A 15,601-nucleotide genomic window follows, 5' to 3' on the forward strand; every position below is an offset into this window, starting at 1 on the left:
GGCACCTGTTCTATTCTAATTCTCTGGTTTACAGCACAACACTTTAGCCAACACACCATGCATTATGCAATTGTCTGTTTATTAGGTCCATGTACAATGTTTCACAAGACTGCAGTAGACAATACCAGAAAAACATTACATTTGTTCAAAAAATCACCAGTTTTTTTAAATAAACAATAACCATTGGTAAAATCACAAACCAGTGTCATACCTCGATCTGCTGTCCCTCAAAAGAGGAGAGCAGTGACATGTTATTGATTGATTCTGTCTAAACTAGTTTTATATAGTCCATTGTAGGGCTGCACAATGTATTGTTTTTTGTAATCGTCATCGCGATATCGACTGGCGCAGTAAACATATCGCGAAAGACATTCAAAGATGTTTTGTGTTAGTTGAAAGAAAATATCCATAGAAAACTGCAATTTAAAATGTAACTGTCATTCTTTTTTTTTAGAAGTGTCTTTAATATTCAATTCAACATTCAATTAGCTCAATAAAAGAATGTTGGAAATTATAATTGAATTTGTTTTAAATTTAATTAGCAATGTGTTGTATTTTAGCAGAATACTGAAAGAAATACAGAACTGATTACACTACACAAAGTAGTTTCTCGAGTAAATATATTAATTCTTTATGTCTAGACTTGCTGATAAAACACCAAATACCACTTCAAACATAGTCTATATACACGACCTTCCACTTCCGGGATTGCTCGGGTGCTGTAGGAAATTCCATCAGATTTACGTATTTTTGTATTTTTGCCCATGTCCATTTCCTTTCGCTTTCTTTGTGTTGGAATTCTAAACCCGGGTGGATTTCTGAGGACTATGGTTGACTGCTCCTCAGATCTCTGCAGGGTAAATCCAGACAGCTAGCTAGACTATCTGTCCAATCTCAGTTTTCTCTCGCACAACTAAAACAACTTTTGAACGTACACATTTTCCACCAAAACAAGTTCCTTCCCGAGGCTATTTTGCAGAGGCGCCATGTGGAGCTTAGCACCGCCCATGACGATTGTGATTGGTTTAAAGAAATGCCAATAAACCAGAGCATGTTTTTCTCCCATCCAAGGATGCTTTGTGGATTCGCCATACCCTCCTCCGCAGCGCTGTGAAGGAAGGTCTGGCAATGTGAGACTACTACAAACATAACATCTATTAGCAAATTGTTACAGTTGAGTTGAGTGAGAAAGCTACAAAAAAAAACAAATTGTGTTTTTTACTTTTCGAAATATAAACTGACACATTAAAGACAAACATTTTCCAAACAATTTCTCTGAAATAAAATCCATCTCATCAGTTGAACATCTATTACAGACGTGAGTACTGGATGACTGATTGCTAACGCTTCCCTAGCTCAAAGCACGCCTATTGGATTTTCTTAGAAAGCCACGGTATTTTTGCAGACATAGACATTCGAAGAACTGAGTCCTTGAAGAAATACAAAGTGGCAATCACAATCCCTGCCAGAACCCCCACAATTGATGCCAGAAGAGCAAGACCTATTACCAGTATCAGTCCCAGGACGATGATGCAATTCAAAATGTAGGTATTGCGGATGTATTTCTCTGCCTCTGCTCTCGCTTTGTCCTCCTCTTTCCTCCACAGGCCCTTCTTCTTCGCCTCCAGCTCTTGCCCTTGGAAATTCTCCTTCAGCTGATTCTCCTTGCGGCTGATCTCAGTATTTCTCTCCGTCAGTAAGCTCTCCTGTTTTTCCCTAATCTTCCTCTCATGTTTGGGATACAGGTCCGTGCTGTAATACTGGCCTCCATTCAGGGCCACCAGGGTGTGGATTTTGGCCACGAAGCTCGTCACCTGCTCCTGGTCCTCCGGGTTCTTGTTGTCAAAGACATGGAAGCCGCCGCTGCACTTGCGTATGAAGTTGCGGAGGTTGTCCTCGCTCTCCTTGATGACATCGCTGATCGTTTTCCCACCCAAGCGATCCCCGTGCGTGAACAGCACGATAGTGTAGTCCCACACCCTCGGGCCAAACATTGTTTCGATCAGTGTGTTGGTATCTTGGTCTTCCTGAGTCATCCGTCCTACGGGGACTACTAGCACAAAGACGTGAGGGCCTGGTTCCTGGAGTTTGACACACTTGAGAATATCTCGCACAATGACCTCCTTGGTTTTTATGGTCTCAAAAAGGCCGGGTGTGTCGATCACAGAGACAAGCACATCCTTCACCGTCCCAGTCTCTTTTTCACAGAAATTGGTGACTCTCTTTAGCTTCATGTCTGATACAAACACCGTCCGCCCGAGGATGGTGTTCCCACTCGAGCTCTTGCCTACCCCACTCTTCCCAAGAAGCATGATCCTCAAGGGCTCCATCTCTGTGAATTCAACAAATAGGAAACATTTTACTCGACAATACACAATTAAATTGCTATTCTTTCTTTGGCCACCATTGTTTTCTCATTTCTCATATTTGCTTGGATTTTCTAATCATTATAGCCCAACCAATACTGGATTTCTTTAGGCAAATGCGGAGAGCTTGAAAAATCGGATAGTAATATTTTCAAACATAAACTTTACAAACAATCTTGACGTGAATTCCTTGATTCTTTCTCTTCTTTTAATTGTGACGAAGATACAGCACTGAACATTTTACAGTGTAAAAAACAAACTATGTAGGCTAACCGTGACGCTGTGTCTAAATGCCCTCAAACCTTATTTGCATCTTATGGACTGCAATTTCTTCTGCAGTTTGTCACTAATCACCCGACATATACAGTATATATATATATATATATACACACACACACACACACACACACACACACACTATCGGTCAAAAGTTTGGGGTCACTTAGAAATTTCCATTCCACTCCATTATAGACAGAATACCAGCTGAGATCAGTTGCATTGTTTTTTTAACCAGGGCAGCAGTTTTCAGATTACATTATGTGCATACATAATTGCAAAAGGGTTCTCCAATGTTTTATCAGTTAGCCTTGTAAAATGATATCAGATTAGTAAACAGAATGAGCCTTTGGAACATTGGATGAATGGTTGCTGATAATGGGCAATGTAGATATTGAATTTAAGATCAGCCACCCACTCAGATCAGCTGGTTTTCTGTCTATAATGGAATGGAAATTTCTTAGTGACTTAGTATATAGTGATATATATACAGGTTGGACCAATATAAAATTATATCTGCAATAAGCTAATATTGGCAGATTTTTCGGTCTGGTCAGTATAGATGTAGTCAACATTTTAAGGTTATAACTTTAGATTGGTCTGGTATTAGCCCAGTTAGCATTATTCCAGTGTCCAGTTTGTTGCACTTACATTGTCGTAAATACAAAAAATGTTCAACATTTCTTGCTGATGTTAATATATAGTAAGTGCCCTTCATACACTTAATGTGCTGCATTATATATAGTGGTGTATAAGCCAAAATGAGGTGTTTACTACGACATTTTAAGCCTTAAATGTTTAGGTATTACGTTTTTTTTTGTGACAAGAGCAGAGAGAGCAGTACCTACCTGTATCATCCTTATCACTTATTTTGGTTAGTCATATACCGTATTTACTGAAAACCACACTGTTAACATCATCAATCAAGTTCTATGTTTGTATGTTTTAACATGTTGATGCGCCATTCAAGACATTCTATTGAGTGTGTTTCTTCATATGTATTGTTATGGCTTCTACACAGCTGAAATGGTCTGATGAGGAATCATCAAATGATCACAGAGTTTCCTCAGATCACTAAGGAGCCTGAACTGGATGGCTTCATCCCAACTATCAACCCAGGTCATTAAAGCACCCCGGTATATATATATATATAATTTTTATAATTAACAGTATTTACTTAAAAAGCTTTATACACAAAGAACAGCAGAGGAGTAATGCCAGCAACAGATAAAATGCCAGAACCTTTATGCTCCAAAGTGTAACTGAGACAACAATAGGACATGAGGTGACAGGACCTTCGTTTTACTTAGTTTGCCTTCAGAGTTGCTTAATAGGCAGAAACTTCAGTTTTAGAAAGACAAAAAAAAAAACTAACCATCAGCGTAACCCTCCTGTTGTCCTCGGGTCACATTTGACCCGTTTTCAAAAAGTTTCTATATCAGAAAATGTGGGTTTCTTTCAACTACATTGTCAAAAAAAGAATAACGTGGATGGTTCCGTAAAATAAATGATCAGTTCACTACTTTCATTGAATTTGTGTGTTTTATTCAATTTTATAGCATTTTGGAGGGAAAAAAATGATACAAGAAAAAAATAGAATTTTAAAAAGCAGGAAAAGGAGCCTGTATGGCTCAGTTGGTAGAGCGGGCGCTCATATATAGAGGGTTACTCCTTGACGCAGCGGGCCCGGGTTCGACTCCGACCTGCGGCCCTTTGCTACAGGTCATTCACCCTCTCTCTCTCCCTTTTCATGTCGTCAGCTTTCCTGTCAAAATAAAGTCCGAAAAAGGCCCCCCCAAAAAAAGAACAAAAACGTCAAAAAAAAAAAAAAAAACCGACAGAAACATCGAATAAAATAAAAAAAACTTTATGAGAAAAAGAGTTTTTAAAATTTAACCCAGAAAAAACAAAAAGTTGCAGGTCGACGGGAAGACAACACAAGTTAACACTGATGCTTTAGACCTGAAGGGAGACAGTCCAAACTCTACACTACAAATACAGTAGGCCTATTGTGTAACAACGTGGTGGGTTGTCCCATGACACAAAGTTAAAAGCCTCAAGTAAAGTTCAGGTTATTTAAAATGTGGCATTTTTCTTTATGGTCAGCTAAAAACAGAGAGACTAACTTAAAGAGTTTTGAATTAAGAGTTCATTTTCACACTTACGTTCCCCCAGATCCCACTGCTCTTCGCCACACTGCGCAGGAAGGTCTGCCGTGCTAACATGCTCTGAACCAGACATGATGTCAGGGCAGTTTTCACCCAAGCTGCCAACTACCGTGTCTGTATAGTGATGTTAGAGTTTACAGCACTTTCTGGGTAACTTTCTGAGAAGTCTGATCGTTCTTGGTAAAGTTTCTTCGTTGGGTTGGCCCACTCTCCAGCTTTCCTTCCCTTCCGCTGCGGAGTAAAATTGAAAGTGAAACTCTGCAGAGGAAATGTAAGGAACCTTACATGAACCTCATGGCAGGAACCTGGCTTAAAAAGGTAAAGTTTTACACGTGTATAGGTTCAAGAGTCTGAAAAGGATTTCCGGCATCAAAATACGCACAACTTTTGTCTTTGAAACAGTAACACTGTTGCACCATGAATGAACTACGGTGCATTCATGGTACAAAATGAAACTGGTTGTTAATTGATGCAAACCAAATGAAAGTCACATAGGCTACTGTATGTTAAAACTGGACCATGGATATTCCCTACCTGTTGTTTATTTCAACCAAATTTTCAAAAGAAATAACGTGGATAGCTCCATATAACGCTCTTTACAAGTTGTATTCAATTTCATAGCATTTGAAAAAAACTTTTCATAAAAGAACGTTGAAAAAAGTGACAAAAATGTCGGGAAAAGCTTCAAACGTGGGGGAAAAGTCGACCAAACGTTTAAAAAAAAGTTTCAATTTTGACCCAGAAAAACAACAAGGTGCAGGTCGACGGGAAAACTTAAATGTGTTCTAACTCTAACTAGGGTTGAGAAGGTTAATGAAATCTTAAATGCGATTGACTGACCAAAAACACATTGGTAGACAGAAAGCGCCATCTAGTGGGGAAATCATTTTATTCATTCTAATACATGAAACCCACATGGATATAAGTTGGTTGGTTGGTTGCTGTAATTGTTCCTCCTGTCCATACTGGCAGCGAAGTAATACCTGTAATGTGTTCCCCCATCCTTCTTATGTGCAGAAATGCATTACAGAGTTCAGCTGAAGCTAATGAGAGACTTTAGAAGTCGGTGTTAAACAAATCAAGTGGGTAACTTCAAACGTTTTGGTCTTTTAAGTAAAAAATCCCCTCTTTTGGTTTCTTCAACTGTGTTTTCTTGCTGAGCTGCAGTGGAGAAACAGCACAAGGAGGGAATCTGGTACAAAACTGACTTAACTATAGAAGATACTCGCTTGTTTTTTTTTAAAAAAGCAGACTGCTAAGGCCTCATACTACCTTCTGCTTAACTGTAGAAATCAGTTTTGTACAGAAAATGGAATCTGGGTTGTCCCCCATCTCTTACATTGGAAATGCATTTAGGAAGAGATCTCTTTTTGGCCAGTGTGGAGAGGAGGAACGATTACATCGACCAAAAAACTGTTCCATTATTCCATCAGTACTGGCACATCAGTACTGGCTGTAAAAATAAGACTTGAAAAAAAATGTGAACCTCTCCTCGTCAAAGCATTGTCAATCATTTGTTTAAAGATTGTTTGCCCAGAGCAAATGCTGACATCATTTTTAGCATCTTTACATGAAATGTCACAGTAATTATCATCCATTTTACTCCAAACTACTCAGACAAAATCTAATCTTGCTGAAGGTTCAAAGAGAACGTTTTTATTGGATGTTCATGCAGCTGAAATGTAATGCACTGAAATGTAAAGCATGTAACAATAGCATCCCATAATGTAGGGTTGGGCATCTTTTGATTTGGACAATTCTGATTCCAATTCCGATTCTTCTTATCGATTCTTGATTCAGATTCTTTAAGGGGTGGCGTGTTAATGGCTCACATGCTTATTTCACAGATAAGAGTGCCACTTACTGTGCTCCATGGCTGCAACACAACAAGCCTGGAAATATAGTGGCTGCTACGGAAACCAAAACCTGCGCATGTTCAATTTGGAACCCATGATTGGATTAAAAGCCACATTTTTCCAAACGATTCCAATAAAAAAAACGATTCCATTGAAATTGTAATTTTTGACGGAACTGGTTCTTGATGCCCAATCCTACCTACTGTATATCACATATGCTTAATGTAGAAAAGTGACCAGCTCGTATTATTTTATAAAATTGTATTTACATTAAGTTCAGGAAAACCCTTCTCAGTAGCAATATGGAACTCTGGGTCACTACATGGCAGAAATATCGAGAGAAGTTTTCATAAGCGTGATCTCAGGATTAGAGAGCCTTTGTTTTGCGGCCTTTCAGCTAGGGCTGCACGATGTGATGAAAATATCTAATTGCTAATTATTTTGACGGATGCGATTACTACATAATTCACAATATTTGAGGGAATGAACATTTTCGTATCATTATTCTAATTTTCATTGAAAAATATCAATATTATAATGATTTTAGTGTGATTTTTGCGAGGATCTGTACCAAACAAAGATTTTTTTCTTCAGACTGTAAGATACAATTTGTAGGCTGGGCTGTCTCCGCAGCACCACAATACTTCATTCAGAATGGTTTAACACATATTGCCTTTAACAAATATTGCGCCCGCCCTGCGATTTGGATGGATTGCACTAGTCCATATTACGATTTCGATAAAATTGCGATTAAATGTGCAGCCCTAATTTCAGCCTCCATCACTTCCGATCAGCCAGTCTCTGCAGGAGGGCAATGACCGTGTCCTGTTTGGAGGAGAGCAGCTCCAGGGCGGTGGCTATCCTGCCGAGGGACTCTGCCATCCGTACCTCCCTCCTCTCGCGCCGCTTCTCTCGGGCTTCCACCCTGCGGCGAGCCACTCGGTCCAGGTAGGCCTGCTCCTCCTGTCGCTGCAGAATCTCCTGGAACAAAGTGGCGCTGCCCCGCTCCTCGCCTCCCTTCTCGTTCTCTCCTTCGGTTCCAGACGCGGATGTTGCAGATAACGAGGTGGAAATGGAAGAAGTGAGACAAGAGGAAGTAGGGATGAAAGAGGAGGAGAGGCCGAGGAGACTGGGATTGTTGCCGAGCGGCGCGTTGCTAAGGCGAAAGGGTGCGACGACGCCTGATGAGAATGATGGAGCTTTGCGGCCAACGTAGCGCGACGTGTTGAGGTCTGTGTTGCCAGTCGAGCCAAGGGAAGGGGAAGTAGAAGCTGTCTCTGTGAAACAAGGCGAGGAGATAAAAGATGGAGATGGCACAATGGTGGCTGGATGGATGCTGGTTGTAACAATGTCACTGTTGAGGACGATCAGGGGCTTGAGCTCCGAAATATGTGTCGGGCTCATGGTGGCTGTAGTCACTGAGGTAATGGCCGCAGCACTACTGATGGTTTGACTGCTGACGGCTCCCTGACCCACTGAGTCCACCCCACCAGTGGAAGCAAAGTCCCCATTAGGGCGGATGATGGTGGTGGGCAGAACTTGTGGTTTGGCAGCGATCTTTGCCAAAGGGCCAGGCAGAGTGGAAACCGTGTTGCTGCCCTTGTTTCTTTTGGTGTTGACGATCTGAGTGCCAACAGTGTCACAGAGTGTGGCGTCCATCAGCTAGTGTAAGAAAAGACAAAAGAAAGACAAAAAGAGATGGAGAGAGGAAATGAACAACCCAAGTTACTACAGGTGACCGTTCCTTTGAAGTGGTGGCTCCGACTCTGTGGACCGCCCTTCCTATTGTCTTACTTTTAAAAAGCAGCTGAAGACTCACTTGTTTAAAGTTGCTTTTGTCTCGTTTTTTTACAGTAATCTTTTATTTACATTGGTATTTTATTTCTTTTTTGCTTTCTCATTTACTGTTTGGGTCTTACTGCTTTTTGGCTTTTTCCCTTTCCTTTATTGTGTTATATATCTTTTTTGTGCATGTAATAGGTTTACAAAGTGAAAAAGTCCAAAGTCCACCCCAAAGGGACTTACCACCTCCAACAGAAAACTTTGTAACAAACGTTATAATGCTCGCCTAGCTGCTAGCATGGCACGCCCTCATACTCTGCTTTTGACTAGCTAGTAGTCCTTACCTAGCTACTGTGCATGTGCGACTCCCAACAAAGATGGAACAGAAGTGAGATGTCTCACTCTGTAGCTAAAACAGAGAGCTCAACACACACGGGTGAAAAGAGGAGCTGCAGCAATGGGCAGTACAACAAAAGATATGATGATTTTGAAAATTAAACCATGTAAACCTATTCTGGTGCAACCTCTAAATACAATTATGAACCTGAAACTGAGCATAATATGAGCACTGAAAAAATGATCATGTGAAGCACTTTGTGACTTTGTCCGTAAAAGGTGCTATATCAAATAAACTTATTATTATTTGTGGCACCCAGATCGGGTAACCATCAGTTGATCTCTCGGCAGTAGTGACACACACGTTCCCATGACAGAGCAGTCCATTCATACACTAGGTTCCATGCTACTGTAAGTGATGTAACTCATCTTTTTTGTAAAGATATACACCGCCCTCCAAACTCCTTGATGCAGACTATCACTCTCACTATGTACACTGCGTCAACATGTGGAGATATCCAAAGTTTGGCAGGCCTGCTGTTTGGTTGCTAAGCTATGATTGCACAATCACTGTTTTTGGAGGGTGGGGTTTAGCAAACGGGAATGGGAGACCTGGAAGGAGAGTAGAAAGTAATAGTCTGTCAGTGGGATGTTTGAGCTGATTTATTATAACTTTCTTTATAAAACTCAAAAAAGCATCTGCTTGAACTGCAGGCAGCATGGGGAAACATGGTTTGGTGTTGGAACTTGGTTTCTGGGTAAGAACTCAGACCTGATCCAGTTCCATTTCCCGAGTCAGCTGCAAGTCCAAATTTGCCCCAAAATCATTTCGAAACTATAAGAAGTATTTTGCCAGATATTTTCAAACACATTGAATTGCCCTAGTGTATGAAATGTGCTATACAGATGAAGTCCTTCCCTTCATATTTAATCCAACATTTTGGGGAAATAGAGTGGTCGAAAGAAAAACGTAGACTTACATCGAAGAACTCCCAGGACGTTTTAGCGTGTCCCGTCTCCCGGCTGCGGTCTTTAACCCTCTTGTATGTGACAATGAGATTGTTCCACTTGCGACGGATCTTTTCGACAGGAAGCACGTGCCCCTTAGAGGCCATCTCCATAATATGTGCATCGTTTTAGATGAGAGAATCCCACATGCCACATCTGGTTGTAGTGGTGTAGTCTAATGTATTTTAGTGGGCACACTGAACTGGATATTGGCCAGAATCTGCCTTTGGGGGAGGAGTGGCATATCATAGTGGGGGGGTCTGGGTGTCCTTCCCCAGGGAAGTTTTCAGCATAATTACTTCATTTCTTGTATTTGGATTCATTTTTATGCACCAATTTATGGTGGAAATTCCTTTATTTAGCTATGTGAAGAAGAAAAACACAGATGACAATTCCAAATAAAATATAATGGAAAGTGTGTTGTTGCGTGTCATTGGGCCTTTTTAAGTGGGTATACTGCGTATACCTGAGTATCACATAGACTACACCACTGTCTGGTTGGGAAAATATAACTAGACTATGGGCCTTAAGTCTTATGTAGGCTACTGTACACTGCACCAATGCACCGTTTTAACAATGCATTCATGCAATAGCACTCATCAGGCATCTCTGGCTGCTATGACTGGTGCACGGCACCTGTTCTATTCTAATTCTCTGGTTTACAGCACAACACTTTAGCCAACACACCATGCATTATGCAATTGTCTGTTTATTAGGTCCATGTACAATGTTTCACAAGACTGCAGTAGACAATACCAGAAAAACATTACATTTGTTCAAAAATCACCAGTTTTTTTAAATAAACAATAACCATTGGTAAAATCACAAACCAGTGTCATACCTCGATCTGCTGTCCCTCAAAAGAGGAGAGCAGTGACATGTTATTGATTGATTCTGTCTAAACTAGTTTTATATAGTCCATTGTAGGGCTGCACAATGTATTGTTTTTTGTAATCGTCATCGCGATATCGACTGGCGCAGTAAACATATCGCGAAAGACATTCAAAGATGTTTTGTGTTAGTTGAAAGAAAATATCCATAGAAAACTGCAATTTAAAATGTAACTGTCATTCTTTTTTTTTAGAAGTGTCTTTAATATTCAATTCAACATTCAATTAGCTCAATAAAAGAATGTTGGAAATTATAATTGAATTTGTTTTAAATTTAATTAGCAATGTGTTGTATTTTAGCAGAATACTGAAAGAAATACAGAACTGATTACACTACACAAAGTAGTTTCTCGAGTAAATATATTAATTCTTTATGTCTAGACTTGCTGATAAAACACCAAATACCACTTCAAACATAGTCTATATACACGACCTTCCACTTCCGGGATTGCTCGGGTGCTGTAGGAAATTCCATCAGATTTACGTATTTTTGTATTTTTGCCCATGTCCATTTCCTTTCGCTTTCTTTGTGTTGGAATTCTAAACCCGGGTGGATTTCTAAGGACTATGGTTAACTGCTCCTCAGATCTCTGCAGGGTAAATCCAGACAGCTAGCTAGACTATCTGTCCAATCTCAGTTTTCTCTCGCACAACTAAAACAACTTTTGAACGTACACATTTTCCACCAAAACAAGTTCCTTCCCGAGGCTATTTTGCAGAGGCGCCATGTGGAGCTTAGCACCGCCCATGACGATTGTGATTGGTTTAAAGAAATGCCAATAAACCAGAGCATGTTTTTCTCCCATCCAAGGATGCTTTGTGGATTCGCCATACCCTCCTCCGCAGCGCTGTGAAGGAAGGTCTGGCAATGTGAGACTACTACAAACATAACATCTATTAGCAAATTGTTACAGTTGAGTTGAGTGAGAAAGCTACAAAAAAAAACAAATTGTGTTTTTTACTTTTCGAAATATAAACTGACACATTAAAGACAAACATTTTCCAAACAATTTCTCTGAAATAAAATCCATCTCATCAGTTGAACATCTATTACAGACGTGAGTACTGGATGACTGATTGCTAACGCTTCCCTAGCTCAAAGCACGCCTATTGGATTTTCTTTCTTTCGTATTTTTGCAGACATAGACATTCGAAGAACTGAGTCCTTGAAGAAATACAAAGTGGCAATCACAATCCCTGCCAGAACCCCCACAATTGATGCCAGAAGACCAAGACCTATTACCAGTATCAGTCCCACGACGAGGATGCAAGTCAAAATGTAGGTATTGCGGATGTATTTCTCTGCCTCTGCTCTCGCTTTGTCCTCCTCTTTCCTCCACAGGCCCTTCTTCTTCGCCTCCAGCTCTTGCCCTTGGAAATTCTCCTTCAGCTGATTCTCCTTGCGGCTGATCTCAGTATTTCTCTCCGTCAGTAAGCTCTCCTGTTTTTCCCTAATCTTCCTCTCATGTTTGGGATACAGGTCCGTGCTGTAATACTTGCCTCCATTCAGGGCCACCAGGGTGTGGATTTTGGCCACGAAGCTCGTCACCTGCTCCTGGTCCTCCGGGTTCTTGTTGTCAAAGACATGGAAGCCGCCGCTGCACTTGCGTATGAAGTTGCGGAGGTTGTCCTCGCTCTCCTTGATGACATCGCTGATCGTTTTCCCACCCAAGCGATCCCCATGCGTGAACAGCACGATAGTGTAGTCCCACACCCTCGGGCCAAACATTGTTTCGATCAGTGTGTTGGTATCTTGGTCTTCCTGAGTCATCCGTCCTACGGGGACTACTAGCACAAAGACGTGAGGGCCTGGTTCCTGGAGTTTGACACACTTGAGAATATCTCGCACAATGACCTCCTTGGTTTTTATGGTCTCAAAAAGGCCGGGTGTGTCGATCACAGAGACAGGCACATCCTTCTCCGTCCCAGTCTCTTTTTCACAGAAATTGGTGACTCTCTTTAGCTTCATGTCTGATACAAACACCGTCCGCCCGAGGATGGTGTTCCCACTCGAGCTCTTGCCTACCCCACTCTTCCCAAGAAGCATGATCCTCAAGGGCTCCATCTCTGTGAATTCAACAAATAGGAAACATTTTACTCGACAATACACAATTAAATTGCTGTTCTTTCTTTGGCCACCATTGTTTTCTCATTTCTCATATTTGCTTGGATTTTCTAATCATTATAGCCCAACCAATACTGGATTTCTTTAGGCAAATGCGGAGAGCTTGAAAAATCGGATAGTAATATTTTCAAACATAAACTTTACAAACAATCTTGACGTGAATTCCTTGATTCTTTCTCTTCTTTTAATTGTGACGAAGATACAGCACTGAACATTTTACAGTGTAAAAAACAAACTATGTAGGCTAACCGTGACGCTGTGTCTAAATGCCCTCAAACCTTATTTGCATCTTATGGACTGCAATTTCTTCTGCAGTTTGTCACTAATCACCCGACATATACAGTATATATATATATATATATATACACACACACACACACACACACACACACACTATCGGTCAAAAGTTTGGGGTCACTTAGAAATTTCCATTCCACTCCATTATAGACAGAATACCAGCTGAGATCAGTTGCATTGTTTTTTTTAACCAGGGCAGCAGTTTTCAGATTACATTATGTGCATACATAATTGCAAAAGGGTTCTCCAATGTTTTATCAGTTAGCCTTGTAAAATGATATCAGATTAGTAAACAGAATGAGCCTTTGGAACATTGGATGAATGGTTGCTGATAATGGGCAATGTAGATATTGAATTTAAGATCAGCCACCCACTCAGATCAGCTGGTTTTCTGTCTATAATGGAATGGAAATTTCTTAGTGACTTAGTATATAGTGATATATATACAGGTTGGACCAATATAAAATTATATCTGCAATAAGCTAATATTGGCAGATTTTTTCGGTCTGGTCAGTATAGATGTAGTCAACATTTTAAGGTTATAACTTTAGATTGGTCTGGTATTAGCCCAGTTAGCATTATTCCAGTGTCCAGTTTGTTGCACTTACATTGTCGTAAATACAAAAAAATGTTCAACATTTCTTGCTGATGTTAATATATAGTAAGTGCCCTTCATACACTTAATGTGCTGCATTATATATAGTGGTGTATAAGCCAAAATGAGGTGTTTACTACGACATTTTAAGCCTTAAATGTTTAGGTATTACGTTTTTTTTTGTGACAAGAGCAGAGAGAGCAGTACCTACCTGTATCATCCTTATCACTTATTTTGGTTAGGCATATACCGTATTTACTGAAAACCACACTGTTAACATCATCAATCAAGTTCTATGTTTGTATGTTTTAACATGTTGATGCGCCATTCAAGACATTCTATTGAGTTTGTGTTTCTTCATATGTATTGTTATGGCTTCTACACAGCTGAAATGGTCTGATGAGGAATCATCAAATGATCACAGAGTTTCCTCAGATCACTAAGGAGCCTGAACTGGATGGCTTCATCCCAACTATCAACCCAGGTCATTAAAGCACCCTCGGTATATATATATATATATATATATATATATATATATATATATATATATATATATATATATAATTTTTATAATTAACAGTATTTACTTAAAAAGCTTTATACACAAAGAACAGCAGAGGAGTAATGCCAGCAACAGATAAAATGCCAGAACCTTTATGCTCCAAAGTGTAACTGAGACAACAATAGGACATGAGGTGACAGGACCTTCGTTTTACTTAGTTTGCCTTCAGAGTTGCTTAATAGGCAGAAACTTCAGTTTTAGAAAGACAAAAAAAAAACTAACCATCAGCGTAACCCTCCTGTTGTCCTCGGGTCACATTTGACCCGTTTTCAAAAAAGTTTCTATATCAGAAAATGTGGGTTTCTTTCAACTACATTGTCAAAAAAAAGAATAACGTGGATGGTTCCGTAAAATAAATGATCAGTTCACTACTTTCATTGAATTTGTGTGTTTTATTCAATTTTATAGCATTTTTGGAGGGGAAAAAAATGATACAAGAAAAAAAATAGAATTTTTAAAAAGCAGGAAAAGGAGCCTGTATGGCTCAGTTGGTAGAGCGGGCGCTCATATATAGAGGGTTACTCCTTGACGCAGCGGGCCCGGGTTCGACTCCGACCTGCGGCCCTTTGCTACAGGTCATTCACCCTCTCTCTCTCCCTTTTCATGTCGTCAGCTTTCCTGTCAAAATAAAGTCCGAAAAAGGCCCCCCCAAAAAAAGAACAAAAACGTCAACCGACAGAAACATCGAATAAAATAAAAAAAACTTTATGAGAAAAAGAGTTTTTAAAATTTAACCCAGAAAAAACAAAAAGTTGCAGGTCGACGGGAAGACAACACAATTAACACTGATGCTTTAGACCTGAAGGGAGACAGTCCAAACTCTACACTACAAATACAGTAGGCCTATTGAGTAACAACGTGGTGGGTTGTCCCATGACACAAAGTTAAAAGCCTCAAGTAAAGTTCAGGTTATTTAAAATGTGGCATTTGTCTTTATGGTCAGCTAAAAACAGAGAGACTAACTTAAAGAGTTTTGAATTAAGAGTTCATTTTCACACTTACGTTCCCCCAGATCCCACTGCTCTTCGCCACGCTGCGCAGGAAGGTCTGCCGTGCTAACATGCTCTGAACTAGACACGATGTCAGGGCAGTTTTCACCCAAGCTGCCAACTACCGTGTCTGTATAGTGATGTTAGAGTTTACAGCACTTTCTGGGTAACTTTCTGAGAAGTCTGATCGTTCTTGGTAAAGTTTCTTCGTTGGGTTGGCCCACTCTCCAGCTTTCCTTCCCTTCCGCTGCGGAGTAAAATTGAAAGTGAAACTCTGCAGAGGAAATGTAAGGAACCTTACATGAACCTCATGGCAGGAACCTGGCTTAAAAAGGTAAAGTTTTACACGTG

At 40.2% G+C, this 15,601-nt stretch overlaps 2 protein-coding genes across 2 annotated transcripts; both read right to left on the bottom strand.

The window, feature by feature from the left end:
* Positions 1–60: 60 nt before the first annotated feature.
* LOC144530743 (GTPase IMAP family member 8-like) lies at positions 61–15,545 on the bottom strand. The gene is made up of 4 exons (XM_078270451.1): positions 15,264–15,545; positions 11,788–12,749; positions 4,808–4,937; positions 61–2,332 (listed from the first exon to the last, which is right to left on the bottom strand). The coding sequence occupies exons 2-4, from the start codon at positions 12,745–12,747 to the stop codon at positions 1,368–1,370; spliced, it is 2,055 nt and encodes a 684-aa protein (XP_078126577.1). The 5' UTR covers positions 12,748–12,749; positions 15,264–15,545; the 3' UTR covers positions 61–1,367.
* Positions 6,445–9,931, bottom strand: LOC144530452 (uncharacterized). The gene is made up of 2 exons (XM_078270035.1): positions 9,765–9,931; positions 6,445–8,328 (listed from the first exon to the last, which is right to left on the bottom strand). The coding sequence occupies exons 1-2, from the start codon at positions 9,903–9,905 to the stop codon at positions 7,447–7,449; spliced, it is 1,023 nt and encodes a 340-aa protein (XP_078126161.1). The 5' UTR covers positions 9,906–9,931; the 3' UTR covers positions 6,445–7,446.
* Positions 15,546–15,601: the final 56 nt, after the last annotated feature.

This window comes from Sander vitreus, chromosome 15 (assembly GCF_031162955.1).
Source record: "Sander vitreus isolate 19-12246 chromosome 15, sanVit1, whole genome shotgun sequence".
NCBI classification, from domain to species: Eukaryota; Metazoa; Chordata; class Actinopteri; order Perciformes; family Percidae; genus Sander; species Sander vitreus.

Excerpts from the sequence above, each read along its gene's own strand:
- LOC144530743 (XM_078270451.1), bottom strand. The coding sequence starts at position 12,747 with ATGGAGCCCTTGAGGATCATGCTTCTTGGGAAGAGTGGGGTAGGCAAG. Across the intron at positions 4,938-11,787 it reads AGAAAGAAAATCCAATAGGC|CATCACTATACAGACACGGT; the intron begins GTGCTTTGAGCT and ends TGTAAACTCTAA. Across the intron at positions 2,333-4,807 it reads GCAGTGGGATCTGGGGGAAC|AGATGGAGCCCTTGAGGATC; the intron begins GTAAGTGTGAAA and ends TTGAATTCACAG.
- LOC144530452 (XM_078270035.1), bottom strand. The coding sequence starts at position 9,905 with ATGGAGATGGCCTCTAAGGGGCACGTGCTTCCTGTCGAAAAGATCCGT. Across the intron at positions 8,329-9,764 it reads CGTCCTGGGAGTTCTTCGAT|CTGATGGACGCCACACTCTG; the intron begins GTAAGTCTACGT and ends TTCTTACACTAG.